Raw genomic sequence first — 19,478 nt, forward strand, 5'->3', positions numbered from 1 at the left:
ATGCTGAAAGATCAGTGTTGAAATCTAAATAATGTTGATTTGAGATACAACATATTTCACATAACTATCAACATTCAAATTCATTCTGCGAAGTTGATTTAAAAAAGGGTTCAAATTCTTACAGCTTCATTCTGTTTGGCAAACTGTGGAACAAGTAGAAAAGTTGCCTTCACTTTCTGACTTTTTTACCCATTCCAAAAAACCAGCCTCTGGACATTCATCATTGCATGCCATGGAATAATACAGTATATAGCAAAAAACTGCTTTTTCACATTGATTGTAGCTGTTTTGCTTGGTGTCGGGATCTGTCTATCTGTACCAACACCTCATCACATGAAATTCAAATTTTCAGACAACCCCTATAGAAAATTCAAGAAAATAGCTTTTAGCTTTTAGCTAAGGATGGATGGATGGATGGATGGATGGATGGATGGATGGATGGATGGATGGATGGATGGATGGATGGATGGATGGATGGATGGATGGATGGATGGATGGATGGATGGATGGATGGATGGATGGATAGATAGATAGATAGATAGATAGATAGATAGATAGATAGATAGATAGATAGATAGATAGATAGATAGATAGATAGATAGATAGATAGATAGATAGATAGATAGATAGATAGATAGATAGATAGATAGATAGATAGATAGATAGATAGATAGATAGATAGATGAATAGGAAGAAAAAAATGCATTTGATTTAAATAGGCTATTTTTAATTGTAATTCAACTGTACTAAAAAACTATAAAACTATTTGGTTTCAGGTTTTAGCTGCTGTCATCCTGACTGGCGGTGGTGCTGGGGGGAGGGTTGGTGTTGCTGGCGATGTTGCAGAAGGAGGAAGTGGATGAGGAGAGCTGGTCGTAGCTGGGCAGGCTGTCCTGGCTGGGGAGGACGTTAAATGTCTGTCCAGCCCGAGGCCTCGTCCGGGCTCCACCTTCCCCTTCACCCGCCTCCCTCTGGTCCAGCAGAAAGGCCAGGGACTCGGCCACACGGTTCATAGTCTGGTCAATGTGTGTTATCTATGACAGTTCAATCAAATAGTGATAAAGGGAAGCAAAGTCACATACTGGGTCACATTTAGAATCCCCCTATACAATATGCTGTACTTGACTCAGTTCCCCTTGTAACTCAGAACATCACAAAAAAAAGCATTTCTCAACAATAAATCAACTCTGTTTGTTTGGTTGAAAGACAGGAATTTGAGGTTGTCATGGAGTTTTTTGTATTTTCTTTGTATTGTTGATTTGACACATCTCAAGAAGAAGCGGAGGAAAAACAATCTCATGCTTTCTTTTTAATCGCTGCAGAACTGGCGCAGATCTATTCAAGCTTTAGACTTGAAGCAACAATAACGGGGCCACACTTCAATGCACAGCGATTTCATATTCCTTATGTTACATATTAGTTAGACATCTGTTGTCATTATCACCAACCTCTCAAATTGAATCCTAACGGAAGTTGATCTGTTACTTTTCCATAGAAGTTCACATTTCAGAAACAAAACAATCGATCCGAAATAGTAAAAGGCGAGGGAAGGGTGCTACAGTTTTCCCCTGAAGTTGCAAAAATCACCCACCTTGTCCTCCATCCTGTTGAGTCTGAATCCAATTGAGTTGGTGCCTTTGTCTTTAGTTCGGTCTTCAGGAGGGAGACAATGGCCCAGTAAATAACAAGACAGCAGTATTAGGGACTGTGGTTTGTTCAATAGGCACTGTACTTTATTTTGCAGTTAGCAGTGGAGTGATTCATTACCTGTGCTTGTCTGGAACAAAGTTATCTTCCCTAAAGACTGGTCCAGCCTGGGAGAAAACAATGGGAGGCCACATTTACACACTGTCCCTGTATTTCTTTCTCTACCTCTCTCTTTCTACTATTTGTCCATGCATTACTCAGGGGAACAAATCTATAACAGGCGCTTGTTAGTAAAGCAGTTCACCTTCTCTGCAGCTCCTTGATTCGCACCATGAGGCTGAGGTGACCCTGGGAGTATTGCTCAATCACGTCTCGCACATCGTACGGCTTACGAGCTTGCTGCAATGGCAAATAAGAAAGGTTCATATTTTCATCAGGAACTCCTTGTTAGGCATACAACTTTTACTTAGCTGTCTTACATTATTTGTTTTTTTTACTCTTGTATGAAGTCAGGGAAAAGATGCCAAAAGACAACTGTACATACTGTACTTTATTCGAAATACATCAGATTAGTTTGGTCACTCAGAATGTACATGTTGAAGAACTGACCAAAACGGAAAACCCTATTATTTTTTGTCACCTGAAAGTACAGATTGGTTAGTTAATTTGCATGTGCTGTTTTCATTAATAAAGATATTTTGAAATAAAATAGTGTCTTACATACCTGAAAATTTCTTTTGGCCACCAAATAACGCATTTTCTGGATCACCCGGATGGCTTTTCGGTGTGAATCTGTCAATCTATGTAAAAGGGTTACATACGTGTTCATATCACTTAATAATACACCCAAAGGGAATATAATGACAATTTTTGTGGTGGAACAAACTGTTGAAATATCTTTTTTAAAAACAGCAATATCAGAGAGAGAGCATATGAGCAATAGAGAGTAACCATGTAAACATTATGCCTTTCAATATCAATACCAAGGTGAAGAAATACGATTTATGTGAACTTTTCCACATTGAGAATCTATGCATCTTATATTTATAATGACTTAACAATATGGTCAATAAAGAGTTGAATTAAATGTGCAACTTTCCACATAAATTTGACAAACCTGGTAAAATGTTCAAGCTTTTTTTTTCAACAAGTGTGTGCTCATGCTTGAATAAAAAAAGTGGTAGTTTCTCACAATGGTTCAATTTAGCATGGGATTTGATGTGGCATTGCTCTGTGAAAACAGCTGGTTACGTATTTTGGAGTCAGCAGAGCACAGAGTGATCTTTTGCATTTCCACAATGCTGCTGCTGCATACAATTCCACCTCTGCATCATTACCCCACCGTTTAAAAGTCCCACGGGTCAAAAATTGTCGCACCATTTGTATCACTTACTGTGCACTTACATTTCACAGCAGTTACTTAACACTCATTTACTATCCCATATCGGTCTCAGGGACTCAGCAAGGGAGAAGTGCTTTTCCCTAATAGAGGATCATTACACAGCAGAGGCAAGATTTCTCTGGGGTTCGGCATATTACAAGGGTGAATTAATAAAATAGCAAAAAAACAAAAAACAAAATGTTACATTGACATATACATTCAATGTTTTCTGAGGAGCTCATTGAAACCCACTCACACATTAGTGGCATGGCATTGCAATGCGGTGGCGGTGAACTCACTGTGACACTGAGCAGACAGGAGGCAGCTCGTTGTATCGCTCTGGCTCCAGCTCCAGGTCGTCTGCAAAGCTGCAGTTCCTCCGGAGGGGGCCGGGAGACGGCACGTCCAAGAGGCCAGGGCTTCTTTTCACTGCACACCGACATGCGCACACACACACACACACACACACACACACACACACACACACACACACACACACACACACACACACACACACACACACACACACATTAGACTCTAACTATCGATAAATCTGTGCTTCCAAAAAAGCAGTGACACTGCTGATGAAGTTTGGCTGCTTCCGTGCTGAGTCGAAAAATAAATGAGGCGGTATAATGCATCAGCTCGCCAAGCTAAAAGTCACAGCCACAGGAAATGGCTGAAAGAAAGAAAATAAATGGTAGAGAATGTTTTCCAAATCCATATTGCTTCGGGTAAGGGGTTATTCATTGTGGGAACGGTAGGACCTTGTGTGACATGTGACCCAGTCTGTACATACAGTAGTTCCCCAGGAGATGTAACCTCTCCTCTTTAATCCTCTCTTCCTGGTTTGCATGCTATGGTGCCTCGCTCTCTACATATGCTTGTTTGTTTCTCTCTCTCTCTCTCTCTCTCTCTCTCTCGTTGAAGATTGTGCTTGTCTCTTTTGTGTCTATCTGTCATCATACCAGGTCTTGTTGTTTGAGAGGAGGCGGTGTGGCTCACGTTGTACTTATTTGGCGACACCAGAATTTGTTAAACGTCTTTGTGCATCTGTATTCTTCACACATGTTTTGTAATCGACAGGTTACGATTGTGTGATGACAACTTGTTTATACTGCAACTTTTTTGTTGGTCTGTTCTGTTTCAGATTATTTCATTTTCAGATAGTGAAAACAAAATCAGAGTTTACAGCCACAAAAATTGGGCTAATTCAGGGAAAAGGTGAAGTTGGGCTTTATTTGGTGGTTCATATTGTTTTTCGAAAATGTCACATTGATAACCTAATAGGAAAGGTGGATTGGCTACATTTAGAACTCAGGTGTGGGTATCAGTTTAATGTCAAATACAACAGCTCTACAGCACAGAGGAATACTGTGCAGAAACCTGTTAATTTTCTTATGCAAATGAAGTGTTTTGAAACTGCGACAGCCACCAGCTAGAGAAGTGTTATACAAGTGGTCTCACGCTTGATCTTTGACGTGTGAAATTAAAAAAGGTGTGAAGTGGGTCTGCTTTAAATGACTTGGATTGGAACGGATCTAATTGCTGCTGTTAACCATGACAGATGTGACAAGGCAAGCCAAGACAAGCTGTCTCATATTTCTCAATAACAGAGTAGCTACAGAAAACGGCTTTAATCACTGGTGACAGGGCTGCAAGCTCAAGTCGAGAATAGTTATTTAAGTTGACGTTATTCTCCTGATACATAGGCCTACTGCAAATTGTTCATTTGTTTCTCTGGATTAATGTAAATGTAGTTATTTTAACATACACCAACTAAATACATTATATTACAGATTAATTCAACACAACCCTTAAATCTTCCTAATCTGAGCATTTAACACTACAGACAGCATCACTGTAGTTAATTATTCAACTGACCCATAACTGTGTTGTAGAATTGTTTATTACAGTCATAATAATTATGTGTTTATATAAAGACTAATGTCATCGTGACTCTAAATAAGCATAAGTTAATCAACAAAAGTTCTGACCTGACCTTATGGTGAAGGTTCTGACCGTATGGTGAAGGTTGTTATGTTCTGATTATGTTCTGAGATACTCAAACGGCGTACGGGAATGTATGTTTTGACTGAGATGGCTCCGGAGCTCTGTGTCTGCAAGATAACTAACAATTCTCTGACTGAGGAGAATCTTGTACGTAGGCTGGAATGTTCGTGCGTAATTAGATTTCCCTATAAACTCTTTGTCTGACTGCCTATCGGTGGTCATTTCACACAATCCCATTGCTTGATTGTTGTCTTGACTCATGTTTGCAAACATTAAAGATCTGTTCTATTTTTGTATTTAAACATTGTGTCATCTCGTATTAATTGACTATATTCTCATCTTTTAAAGGTTGGTATTTCAATTCCATGACAATTTGGGGGCTCGTGTCCGGGATGTCTAACTCGAGGATTCCCTGAAGCACCCTCTGACAGGTTAACTGTGCACAGCCGGAGACTGGGTCCCGGAGCCTAAACCTCTCCCCACGGAGGACCGTAACTGACCTCAGGAGATGCAGGTTGGCGCCTAAATCAGATGTGCTTCAGGGGATCTCCCGATACGGCATCCAAGAACTCAAAGAGACTAAAAAGGTGAGAACACAATGTTTAATTAAAGTTTTAAAGGCCAGGGGTCAATAAACTATAAACTATAAAAGTAAGCTTAGGGTATGTTGGACGACTAGCTTTAGTTACAAGTTGGTTTAGGACAGCTGCTGATTAGTTGAACTAAAAACTAAAGACCAGGGGTCTTTAATTCGCATTAGCTGACGAGCTTTTACGAAATAAAATAGATTTAACCGGGTTAAGCTATTTTATCTAGTGCCGGGCACTAGGGTCAGGGACCAAAATTATACAGGCCAGGGGCCAAACTCGAGAAATAGGATAGATTTAACTAGGTTAAACTATTTTATCTAGCGCCAGGGGCACTAGGGTCAGGGACCAAACTCGAGAAATAAGATAGATTTAACTAGGTTAGACTATTTTATCTAGCGCCAGGGGCACTAGGGTCAGGGACCAAAATTATACTGGCCAGGGGCCAGGCTCGAGAAATAGGATAGATTTAACTAAGTTAAACTATTTTATCTAGCGCCAGGGGCACTAGGGTCAGGGACCAAACTCGAGGAATAGGATAGATTTAACCGGGTTAAACTATTCTATCTAGTGCCGGGCACTAGGTGGTCCGGGACCACGAAAGATATCTTTACTGTCAGGGACAGTGCGTAGGATCCATAAAAAATATTTGGCTAAAATAAATCTAAAATTAAGAACGTTCTAAAATAGTTAAAATATTTTCAAGTACTAATTGTGTGTGGTTTATTTAAGGTCTCTGTGTCTTCTGTTGGATCTGTCCTCCACTGCATTCTCTCAAATTCAATATTATTGTAAAAAGGGAACAGTCCGTTTAAACAAAAGGAGTTGGAAGTTGAATTTGAATGTTGTGCAAAGAATGTGTGATAAGAATGGGGACTCACTATACATGTGCATTGGTAAATTTATGGGAGGAATATGGTCTTTCCAGGAAATGTGAGCTTTAGGCTCATTAAGATAGAAAAACTAAGTTAGCAATTATTTAAATTTTAGAGAAATAAAAGCTTTTTTTGTTAGGCCTTTGTTGCAAAGTGAACAGAGACAGTGATTAGCTTAAAGGTAAAATAACTTTAACCAAAGTGTGCTAAGCTCCTCACAGGACACATTATCCCAGACCTGGACTCTCGTCTCTGGCCTAGCAGAACCTCCTCTCTCACACCTCCGGTTGCAGACCAAAACCAGCTCAACGAACTAAAGCTGTATCCACATCTACACCTGGATCCAGCCCTGCATCTGCCAGATGAGTATTTTCCAACTACCACCTTATTCCATTTCAAATGGGGTCCAGTTCAACATGACTGGCCTAAAGAAGAGATCCTTTTATGACAGAACTAATGTGAACTCTGTGACAAGGACAACCTCTGTATGGCCCAGCTGAATGCCTATGGACACATGGAAAAGGCGGTTAAAGAGGACCAGGAAGACGGGGCAGAGGCAGAGCCAGCAGATGTGGCTAAAACACCAGGAACATCAACATGGCTGATTCTGTGTTGGGACAACTTGCACTGGGCAGGGAATGTCCTGAACAACAACCAGAGAATGGACTGCAGTTGCAGTCCCAGGAGCAGAGAGGCAGTGGGAGAGTGGGAGACTGACTGGCCGGAGAGGAGAGACAGAGAGGGGTCCACAGGAGGGTGAGGTGCACCAAACATGCAGTGACTCTCACTGTCCAGTAATATTATTATTATATGCTTAATTTTCCCATCTGAATTGTCTACACCAGAATTGTTAGTGTCACGCTAGGTGATTACATTTTTGGCTAATTATGGTATAGTATATCTAATTTGTTTTGATAGACAACTGAGTATTGTACTGTATCCAGGTCTCCATGTTTACATACCTATCTTTGCAGGTGAAAACATTTACCCAAAACACGGCTATAGGCCGAGCAAGTGACTGCAGTGACTAAAGTAGTGTTGGTTTAACCACGAGAGCTTTCTTTATACACACACAATTACGAAACAATTATTTAATGATAGAAAAGTACTTCTAATATCGCGCTATAGCATCGTTTGTGAGCAGAATTTTCTAAAAAATAACAGTGTGTAAGACGGGATGTTATTATTCCCAAGCCACACAATTTCCAAAAAGGGATAATCATTTTTAAATGACTTCAGAATTTTCAAAATTAGTTAAGCCTCTGCAGAGCAAACTTTATACATGATCATGGACTGACTGATGACTAAGACTGACTGTTTAATTTTTTTATAACCTTTTCCTAATTTACTGCGTTCTCCTTACAGACAAGAAAAATTAATGGATAGAAGGGGAGACAGAAAAAGGCAATAGATAAGTCTTTTCTCCCTCTCAGCAGAGCTGATAAGAGCTCAGGAGAATGTTTCCCAAAACAACGTTTGTTTCTAGACAAGAAGGACAACCCGTGTTTTGACCAAATTTAGTTTATCTTACACAATAAATGTGACTTGGGTAAAACTTTGAGAACATACGAACAATATGTAACTTGCAGCACAACACAGAAAAATACCACCATTGATCTCTGCTATGGTTCAATAGGTGGAGCTTATCGTTCCATACCCATGCCTGCCCTTGGGGCCACTTATCACAACAGTGTTTACCTCATGCCAGTGTATAAACCGTCCTTCAGACGCTTAGAACACAAGGAGAGACAGGTGGAAAGTGGCCCATGGAGGGGTCCTTTGCCTCAGATACGCTTGCTAGTTCAACTGTATATGGCCCACATGGAGATCCAGCTTGGGATTTTGGTAGAAGATGTGTGGCAATATGGTTTGACACCGCAGAACTGTATGGAAGTGAGAATGAACGTACTGAACGTGCAAATGTGTGCAAAGGCAAGGATGATCGAGTTTCTGAAGAACTTAAAGAATTGATTAATAGATGTGTTGCATTATTTAAGTGCACGTCATGTGCCACTGCTTGAAACTACGTTGAAAACTAGAGCTGAGGAAATGGTTAAGATAAAACAGTGTCATGGATCAAACCCCACACAAAATGCTAAAGCCATGATATTCAAATGGGTGAAACGGCAGAGTACCCCTCCCCTCACCACAAAGTCTTGTGGCCACTCTGATAGAGGCCGGCCTACCACTCCCGTCGTCCATGATTGATGTGCCTATTGTATCCTCATCTACAATACAACATGTAAGTAGAAATAAAGAGGATGAATTACTTTTCATAGCAGCTGCAGTTCAAGCACTAAGGGAGATAGACTTGCATGCAGCAGGAGGGTCAGGGATCAAAAAGGGAGGAGTGAGTGCGATAGAACCAAAGTACATCAGCCGGCAGAGCAAAGCACACACTTCCCCACACTACTCACAAAACAATAACTCCAGAAACAATTGGAGAAAAGGACAGTGTAACTTCTGCGGAAAAAATGGTCAGACCATACAAATTTAATTCAAGCAGCTACAATTAAACTTTCTTCTTCCCCTATTGAAGACCCACTAATGCCAGTAGAAATAAATGGGTCAACAGTGTCTATTTTGGTTGATAGTAACCCTTCAAAGAGTATATGCTGTTTGATGTTGAAATTGAACACTCTTATTTGCAGTGATAATATAAGACAACTGTGAGATATGACTAGCAAGATGTTACCACCAGAGTCAGAATTGATTATCTTTGTTGAATGTTGACTATAGTTTTTGATTTTGTAAATCCAAAAGTTAAAAAGTAAAATGCCGAAATAAATTGTTGTGCAAATTAGCTGTAATGTTGAGATCTATTATATGTTCTTGTTCCTGCTGCCTATGCAGTGGCTCAGACACAGAGATTCTATAGAGAGAGCTGTTGCTGAGGAACAAATTATGAGATACAGAGAAGCATTTACATACAATACAGTGCCTACAATTATGAGAGGAGATTGACCCTTGGACTCCTTCTGGAAAGTATCCTAAAACTATTTACGTTGCATGATCTTGAGATATTATCAATGTTGTTTTCCTTCATTTCAACTTGGTTGTAATAAACGTTTCCTTTTGACTCAGATAATTAGCTTATTGACTATTAGACATTTAAATGCACATGCTTAGTGAAAGAAGCAAGGAACATTTACTTTATGATTCTACAATGTGTGTTTTATCAGTTAAATAGTCTCACACACACAGGAGAGAGTAACTCATTCTAAGGTTTATTTCTACATGCAGTCACAGACGGCAGTGAGTAAAAACAATAGATAAGGTGGCAGACCTTGAGAGCAGCCATAGCAGCCTCTCAAACAGACAAGCACACGAGCTACATCTGAGTAAACACATTTCGCCACAAAATATATTTATATCAAAGAAGCTACCTTTTCAAGTTCACTTCAGATTATTTTCAGAAAGTTCTTGAGTCCAGCCATTAGTGCACCACAAAGTCATGGTTTAGGTTCAATAGTGTTGTCTTTTTAATTTGCATCCAGAGAGCCAGTATCTGTTTGCATTTAGAGCTTAAGGTAAACAAATTAAGAATGAAATCATGTCTCTGGTTAGTGGAAAACTTGACCCATTACAGTTTGCTTATCAAACTGGAAAAAGTGTAGATGATGCAAAGCTCTTTATTATAGATACAATGTATAAACATTTAGAAAAGCCTGGATCTCATGTTAGACTGTTATTTGCAGACTTTTCTTCTGCTTTTAATAAGATGCAGCCGCATATTTTAATTGAGAGACTAGCTGCAGAGTTTGAGTTACCCCATCAGATTCTGCTGTTGCTTTAAATTTCTAGAATAGAAATGAATTATTTACAAATAGCACCAATTTGTTTTAACAAAGCTTCAAAAAACTATTTTAAACTATTGTTTGTTTAAGTATGTATTGTGTCCCTAACAGTGGATTCCTTTCAGAGAGAGAGAGACAGAGAGAGAGAGAAAGGGAGTGTGTGGGTATGAGTGAGTATGTGTGCTGGTGTGGTTGAGTGACCATGGGACACCAAAATTGAGTGCCTGTGTGTGTGTGTGTCCGAAAGAGAGCGTGAAAGGATGAACGGGCATGTGTGTCTGATTGCGTTTGACAGCCTGCATGTTTTTGTGAGCGAAGGAACGGGAAAGTGTGTGTGTGTGTGTGTGTGTGTGTGTGTGTGTGTCTGACTGACTGCATGCATGTGTGTGAGAGGAAGGAGAGATTGATAATCACTCTTTCAACAGGTTTAGCACCTCTGACCGCCAGAAGAAAGAAGATCTACATTGATAAAATGTTTAAATTTGATAAAGTCCTGCGACCTAAAAGCCACCATAGCGATACACAATAATACCCATTGTATTATTTTTTTTTCTTTAGCTCACTTCACCTTTTATCTGGTTAAAATGTGTTCACACATTTGTTTAGAAAACTTTGATCTAAAATATGATGATTTTGTTTTAGTTTTCCCTTTTGATTTTAACAGGTACTGGTACACAACAGGCTTCAATACTTACTCACAGAGTTTTTTGTTCAAAGTGCCTAATTTGTCTCAGGAACAATGGTTGCAGGACAGGCTAGGCCCATGGGGAGCAGTTGCCCTTCAAGTTCTTTTTCCATTCCTAATCATGTTTGGTGCCTTCTTGTGTCTCTGTACTTGTACCCTTACCTGCATGAGAGCCTTGCTACACAGATGGATAGCCAGTGTGGTTGGAGGAAAGGTGGAGCAATATGCTCTCCTCCGTTCTCCCAGACGAGAATCCTTTGATCCCTGGGATGTGGCCGACTCACTCCCAGACATTGAGCAGCTGCACTTCTTGACCGAAGGAAGCTCGTAGGCCTCCACTCTACCGAATGTGCATGCTTCAAGCCTAGGGTTGAGGCAGACCCACGACTACAGGACTAAAGAAATCCCGGAAGGATGACAACAAGGGCACACGGTAAAGGTGTCCGCCCCTACGAAGGGTCATGTTCTAGAACCTCTGACCCAGGTACGTATACCCACAGGTAGCATGCTGACTCCTGAGCCCGAAGAAACATCCTGCCATGTGGGTGTTCCTCTGCATCCCACGATGAGAATGGCTACAATGAAATAATGACACCTGAACACCAGGCCTTTGATTTATGCTAACCTTTAATTATATCCTGCAACTTAACATTACCCTTACGGTATATTAATCTACATTTAATAGTTAACATTAATTCTTTCTTATAACATTTTATTTAGTTTTGTTTAGAATTATACTGCCATATAACATTACTTTTGATTTAAATCTTTTAAGCATAGCTGTTTAATTTTTTGTTAAACAGAACTGTCTGAAAAATTTTTTTTTCCTCTCTAACGACCTATGAGGTTTTTTTTTCCAAATGATAAGTTCTGTTATAGTAAGTATAGTTAGTGCATAGAATTCTTTTGACCTCCTTTTGCCAATTGTGAGGGGGTGGGTTTGCTTCTATGTGTATAGGTGATGATGACCTGTGATTTCTGTCCGTCTATTTTGAATACACTGGTCAAGGGGATAAAACACTTGAAAGGCCACTCAGGCCTTGGCGGACAATCTCACAGGCCATCATGTAGAATTTTAATACGCTTTTGTTTTTCCATATAAACTTGTTTATCCTTTAATTATTAGACCATTTTTTAGAATAATTATATTTGTTATTTATTTATTTTAAAGAGAAGGGAATGTTGTAGAATTGTTTATTACAGTCATAATAATTATGTGTTTATATAAAGACTAATGTCATCGTGACTCTAAATAAGCATAAGTTAATCAACAAAAGTTCTGACCTGACCTTATGGTGAAGGTTCTGACCGTATGGTGAAGGTTGTTATGTTCTGATTATGTTCTGAGATACTCAAACGGCGTACGGGAATGTATGTTTTGACTGAGATGGCTCCGGAGCTCTGTGTCTGCAAGATAACTAACAATTCTCTGACTGAGGAGAATCTTGTACGTAGGCTGGAATGTTCGTGCGTAATTAGATTTCCCTATAAACTCTTTGTCTGACTGCCTATCGGTGGTCATTTCACACAATCCCATTGCTTGATTGTTGTCTTGACTCATGTTTGCAAACATTAAAGATCTGTTCTATTTTTGTATTTAAACATTGTGTCATCTCGTATTAATTGACTATATTCTCATCTTTTAAAGGTTGGTATTTCAATTCCATGACAACTGCTACTATTTACTTCTTCAGTTCAACATCATATCCACTTGTTACCTGTTAGCGGTGAGCTGAACTGTAGGGAAGACAAAGACGTCCAGGACTGCGGTCGATCTGAAGCACACATGAGCAGAAACACACATGTGGTCAATGTGTAGCACAGGAAAAGGACAATAACAACAAGTGGTGTAAGTCAACATCGTTGGTGTTAAGAATACTGGTTTATAGTCATCACTCATAATTAAAGGTGGAGTCAGCGATTCTGGAGAATGCTTGTTGTCATAATCACTTCTTGTGAAATCAGGGAACATGTCCTCACAATATGCTACCTGTCCGTACCGTGTGTGCGTTGAAAAAATTAGAAGTGTTAAAGCTCTGTAAACGGGTTTGTGGCTAGCTACGGTGGGCCCCTTTCTTTACATACCCTTTGTTTACATACCAGTTTACAGAGTCTAGGCTGTGGGTATATACACCAGATTTGTTTTCAACGCATACACAGTACAGACAGGTCGCTGATTGTAAGGAGATATTCACTGATTTTGACAACAAGCATTTTCCAGAATCGCTGACTCCAGCTTTAAGCAAGCAACCAAACGTATCGTAACAGGATCATGCAAACATACTGTTAGAGTACACCTAAGAAGATAGAGAGGAGGAAGTTAGAATTGACAGTAAGAGAGGACAGTAAGTGGACTGAGGACATGTGCAGGACGTGGACACTAACAGCAGCTCACCACATCCTCCCAAAGTCTGGCATCCTGCTAAACCGGCTGCCGGGGAAAACATTGACAGAGGAAAAAAAGACACAAGCATGGAAAGAGACGGGTAAATTGCATGAAAGAAGCGGATTGATTGTAGACAATTGTAAAAGAGGGCAGGAGATACTGTACACAGTGTATTACTATATAAACCTCAGAAACTAAAAATTGAGTGTAAGTAGAGCACAGTCAATTCCCGCCACTGCTGGAAACCAGTAAGTAATTGTTTAATGATATGTCGATTCATTTAAAATTAGAGGGGAATTTAAAAGACATGGCTTATGTTTACCGAAAATCCATTAAAGACAATTATGGTAGCTGTCAACTCTGTAAACATCAGAGTACTTGAGCCGCCATCGGTGTGTATTCCAGTCAATACAAGCACGCCATGACGGAAATGTGGTAATTTAGTTCAATGATTCATGGATAAAAGCAGCAAGCGGATGTTAGATGTGCAACAAAACCTGTAGAATCTTTTCAGCTCCAAAGCAATGACACTGATTTCCATTCAATTCAAGTCTGCTGCAACATAGCGCAGATACATGGTGGTGGCAACATGTAGTCACAGTCACACGCATCTAGGCAGTCTGTCCTTGGCACCAAAGATAAAAGGTTGTATAACCGACCACAAAAAAAGAATACGATCCAATTAGATGCTTACATATAATAGGCCTGCTAAAAGTATCCACATGTACCTGTCAGTAATGGTCAGTAAACAAGCTGCCCTTTCCACTGTCTCATTTTATTCACCTACATCCATTAACGGCCACCATGCACCCCTGATAACAATAATGATGAGCTTCTCGTGGATATATTCAAAAGGTAGTTTTCAAATGAATGTAAATAAATAAATAAATGAAGAGTAAACATTATGGGGCACAATTTAGCATAAAATGGTTAGACATGGTACACTAAATGTGTTTTTTACTTTGGTTTAGGTTTGTTGAACTCAGTTTACTTGAATTACGAGTCTGTGAGAAGGACTGTCAGAAGGTCGCTGGCATTAAAATATACCCTCTGGGGAGTATACTGCCTGAACCAAAGTTGGTGCCCGTCTACCCAGTAGATGCTGGGATATTAACTTGAATAAAATAATATATAAATACCTCCCAGTAGTGCTAGCTGAAAAGTCAGGGGATCACCAAAGTCAGAAGGTCCCTAGAGAAATGTTCTACTATAGTAGAATATGCCATCTCTATGACCTTTCATCGGAATCATTTAATTTATGTTGAGATTTGTAAGTCCACACCAAGTGGTGGACTGACATTTATATCCTTAAAGTCACACTAATAAAAAAGAAATGCCATCTACGTTGTTAAAGCCTGTATATGTTTTTTTTTCTAATGGTTGCAAGAAAGCCTTGTTTTTCCTAACACCTAGTGTTCTTAAGTAATTTTTGCAGTCATTTACCACTTCAGTTATTCTATAAACTTGCCATTTCCACTGCCCTCGCATACTTTTTCTTGTTATGATACTACATTCTGCAGCTGCCCTTAAAATGCATGCCGTTTTCATGCAGTTTGCATACAATTGAGACATACTATAGTATTTTGTCACCACATTGCGCCTTGCACTTGACCTGGTTCGCATACTGCAAAATGCAACTGGATGTATAGCAGGATATCCAGGTATTTTTTGGCATACTGCATTTGATATGTATTGGGGCAACCTAAATCTTGTTCTGGCATATCAAATACCATGGAAGCAAGGATACTGGAAAGGAGCAGTCCAGCGTTCGTTGAATTTGTTCTTACGCATGATTTGTTTGCTGACCAATTTGCTTTTCCAAACTCTGCCTTGAACGTCTAACCACGTAATCGGTTTATTACTTTCAACTCCCCTCCCTCCTGAGTCCTGCTTTCACATCTCGGTGTGCAGAACCATTACAGAACAGTCAAAGTGCATTTGAAAAACTAAAACTAAACTGAAATTCTTTAACATTAGATTTATTTAACCTCAACCATAACTTTGTGCTTTTAAAAACGGCAAAAAAATAAAAAATGAAATGATAGAGATATTTGGAGAGCAACACGTAAGCTACCCTACAGTAAATGATGCATTAAGTCAACAGAATATGATTCAAATTGCTACTTTATAAATTACTCTTGGCTCTTCACTATTGATCCGACGGCCCTGTATGCCTTGTGGAATTTTAAAAGTTCAACCTTGCACTACCGGAGTTCAGAGTAATCAATGCATCCTTCCATTGTATTGCTGCAATGAGCTCATCCATCTTTACTGTTTGCACTTTCCTCCTGCTGTGGTTTTAACCTAAGTTCAAATCAAACATTTTCTTTTTCCTGTGTCTTCACTAAATGTGTTGTTTGCAGCCAATGCAGCATGATTCATTTCTTGTTTGTCACTGTGAGTGTTTATTCAGATTCTACAGTACTGAAACCATGTACATGACTCACTCATAAGCCGCTTTAATACTCATCACACACACATGGAAACCATTTCAGATTTGGAGCCCTTCTCAGTGTAAACTCTATGCTACAGCTTAAGTGTACTCATAAACACGTTCTGTTGCAAAAAAAATAAGAAATCCACTGAAGAAAGTGAACTGAAACAACCTAGTGCATTGGAGAAAAGCATTGAGTACAGTGTTAACCCATTTTGGTACCTGTCCCCACAGTGCTGTAAACATCTGAACTCAGCTCTCTCGCACTGTCAAACACAGAGTCGTAGGTGATGTTGGGAATAGTGGGAGAGGTTGGAGAGGTTGGACCGTTGTCCTTGTCCGAGCTCTTCAACTTCCTCCTTATCTTCACCTGCACAAGAAAGGAAAACATCTCAGCTTAACACAACGTTCCTATGGAGGAATAGGTTTTTGTTTGACTATCAAAAAAACATGTTCACCCTAAATTTTTAATAGTCTGACATTTTGGCAAAATTACAAGATTGTTGTAGTTTTCCAAAGAGCAGACATTCATATACTTGGCAGCTTATCAGCCTTTTATAAACATGCCTGAAATTTTTAGAAGCACACTGTTTGTGGCTGCTGATTTTTTTTTACTAGAGAGATAATACATAGTACGTACATTACAAGAGAGACAATAACACAATAAAGGCATTCTTATATTCTTTTTATATAGGCCTACAGTATATCTACTGAATTGAATTACTAAGTTTTATACTATATGTTTAATATCACTTTTAATGGGACACAACTTTAAGGTGATGTCCTGCACAGCCTTGTAGGGAACACTTTTGGGCTGTGAGCAACATTTTAAAATTCAAGCATTAGTGTGGGCATGCTCTGATACCCAAGTAGCAGTTATATTGAATAATCAATAATAATATTACATTACTTCTGGCTCTTTTCTTGGCTGTTTGGTTTGTATTTTTTCCCACACACATTTCACACCGACATAGACAGCTTTCACGGTAATGATGTCCATTAGTCTTATCAGCATTACAACTGCACTATGCACTGTGACACAGCTATAGTCAATGTAGATTGAAGTGCGGCGATTCCATGGAGTTATTTCCTTATCTTTATTCAAAAGCGTGGTCTTTCAATTTCAGAGCATAATTCATTGATTACATCTTCAGATTGTGTAGTTCTTCCTCGCAAAGTCTGCCCTCACACTCAAATTACACCTGCTTGCATCCCACATTCAGATTTATTCTGCTTCAGCTCAAATTGTTAGTTTGCGCACAAATATAGACTATCTTGCTCGGATTCAGATATAGTTAGTTGAGGGCAGAGTTTGAGAGAAGAAATGACTAAATTTTTTTTTTTTTTTTTTTTATTTATTTATTATTATTCTTCCGGACAATTACACATAATACATCATTTTCTCATTGCATATTCATACATATTACTTTGTGTTATCGTCCGAAGGGAAGCAGGAGAAGCCAAAGGCTTATCGAGTCCCGCCCCCACTGCCATAAGATTCAGATACACAGATACACAGCTAAATCTGGACTTGAAATCAATAAATGATGCTCTCAAATCAAAAGATCCCACTCTTGTACGTATAAAGATGGGGAAATAACTCTGAACGATTCTGTCTTGCACTAGAGAATGATAAGCTGTCTTTTAGATTTACTTAATTGATTACAGCTGCACTGACTATTGCACATGTCCAGCTACAGCACCACTTTCCATCCACCACAAGAGCATTTTTTAAAGAGCATTGTAGACTCCACAAAGGTAGGATGTATAGTGTTGAAGGCTTGTTGTTTCAAACTACATTAGCTCTGCCTCATTGTAATACACTGGAAACGTAAGTTGCTGTGAAAACTGTAAAATGATTACTAACCGATTTCTTGGGCTTGGGGGTGGACAGAGAGGAGGCGATGATGTGTGATCTCTTCTTCAAAAACATCTTGAATGTGGCCGAATCAAAGTTCTCCACAGCAAAACATCTCCATGATGTCTGGAGGGTGGAAGAGGGAAGCAACATATTGGGTTGGACAGAACTCATTCCATGCCAACATGTCTGCTATGCATGACAGGCAGTAAAGGTTATTCATGAAAGGATGGTCTGGATAATGAGACTAGGGGCTCAGGGACAGTTGCCCCCCCATCCTGGCTGTCTTGGGGTTTGGTTACAGTATTTTTTTTTCGGTCAAATACCTGAATGAGACAGGCAGCTGCAGGGATCTGGCGATTGAAGTGCTTCTGTCTTTGTTTCTGCTGCACCTTCAGGGCAAAGCCTGAGCCCAGGATTCCCTGTGAACCAACAGCACAGCAGAGCTACTGTTAATGAATTCCTTTTTAACGACACACTAAAAGGCAGCAGCATGATACAACAGACTGAAATACAAAATAAACCACAAATGAAGGGATAATGCACTGTCTACTGTTGACACAAGCATATTATCCAGTTTGTTCTTTAACATAAATGTATGAATAAGTATTTTTTCAACTAAAGATTGTTATTGTTGGTTACAATTTAGTAAATGTGCTTTTTCTAAATTTCATATGAATGCAAATTGAAACCTATTTGTGCTCAACCTGTTTCAAGAAGTTATACAGTACATTGTGAATACTGGACCAACGAATAATCCAATAATTGATAATGGAATTAAACTTTATCTGCTTAATTCTAATTATTTTAGCACAAAAATTGACTGTAACGGTTTTTCTAAGCAATATCAATGTTATTTGTGATCTTCCTCATACTGTTTCGTGCATTGTCATTGGACCTGAGCTGCTGCAAGGAGCTTTGCATAAAAAGTACACAAAAACTATTTGTAATTCAATTTAAACCAATAGACAGTCAGTAATAAAAATGATCAAATCTAATAGAATCCTTTGGCCGCTATTCTGTCCTCGGACACAACCTGGCAGGAGAATTATAGTTCAATGTGAAACCATTATATTGCTTGTCAAGAACCCTCCAGCACTTGTGGCACATTTCTATGAAAGTATGTATGAAGCTGTCAGTACTGTATTACTGTAATCCTTACAAATCTTTGCAGTGGCTAGTGACTAACATGTCAGAGCCACTGCTGTTAAATTATTCTGCATTTTAACACAACACACATTATGCTGAGCACATGTTCAGCCTGACACCTCAGCCTGAACGATGCCCTGGTTCACCAATCTCGTTTTCCACTTACTGCCGGCAGAGCAAAGAAGGAAATGGCAAAGACTGAGAAACAGGATGCAATGGTCTTTCCGATCCAGGTTTGTGGCACTTTGTCTCCGTATCCAATAGTAGTCACTGTCACCTTTAAAAATAAAAAAATAAAGACATGGGAAAAAATACAAGAATCTTCATTCTGGCAGTTTCATTCTGCTGTTAGGATTCTTCCAACACTGCAATCAGTCACAGAGATTTAGAACTGCTTGAGTCATACTTGAGTCTCGAGCGACTTGACTGGTGTGAGACATGAAATCCTAAAGGCTTGTCCTGACTTGAAAGTAATAGTCTAGTCGTGCTAGCAGCAGTGAAAACGGAAAATGGAAGAACTCAATGGCCAACATGTTTTTTTTATATAGTTGGAAATGCACCTGTTCTGCTCCAGATGAATAAGTACTATAGAATAAATGAATACACATCGTGGAAAGATTTGAGGAAATTGGGGATAATGCCATCTTAAGTAATTCGATTATTTTC

At 39.3% G+C, this 19,478-nt stretch overlaps 1 protein-coding gene across 1 annotated transcript in view; it reads right to left on the reverse strand.

Moving 5' to 3' along the window:
* Positions 1–779: 779 nt before the first annotated feature.
* kcnq1.1 (potassium voltage-gated channel, KQT-like subfamily, member 1.1) overlaps positions 780–19,478 on the reverse strand; it is a gene marked incomplete at both ends in the record, with an annotated part of 41,637 nt that continues 22,938 nt past the window's right edge. Inside the window, 12 exons of the mRNA XM_080028957.1 lie at positions 780–1,034; positions 1,592–1,653; positions 1,768–1,814; positions 1,952–2,046; positions 2,372–2,447; positions 3,328–3,457; positions 12,704–12,760; positions 13,381–13,407; positions 16,028–16,175; positions 17,673–17,789; positions 17,990–18,085; positions 18,979–19,089. Of these exons, the coding sequence (XP_079885083.1) occupies positions 780–1,034; positions 1,592–1,653; positions 1,768–1,814; positions 1,952–2,046; positions 2,372–2,447; positions 3,328–3,457; positions 12,704–12,760; positions 13,381–13,407; positions 16,028–16,175; positions 17,673–17,789; positions 17,990–18,085; positions 18,979–19,089 (1,221 nt within the window). The remainder of the gene's footprint in view (positions 1,035–1,591; positions 1,654–1,767; positions 1,815–1,951; positions 2,047–2,371; positions 2,448–3,327; positions 3,458–12,703; positions 12,761–13,380; positions 13,408–16,027; positions 16,176–17,672; positions 17,790–17,989; positions 18,086–18,978; positions 19,090–19,478) is intronic.

This window comes from Ammodytes marinus (genome assembly GCF_949987685.1).
Source record: "Ammodytes marinus genome assembly, chromosome: 1".
Classification (NCBI taxonomy): domain Eukaryota; kingdom Metazoa; phylum Chordata; class Actinopteri; order Uranoscopiformes; family Ammodytidae; genus Ammodytes; species Ammodytes marinus.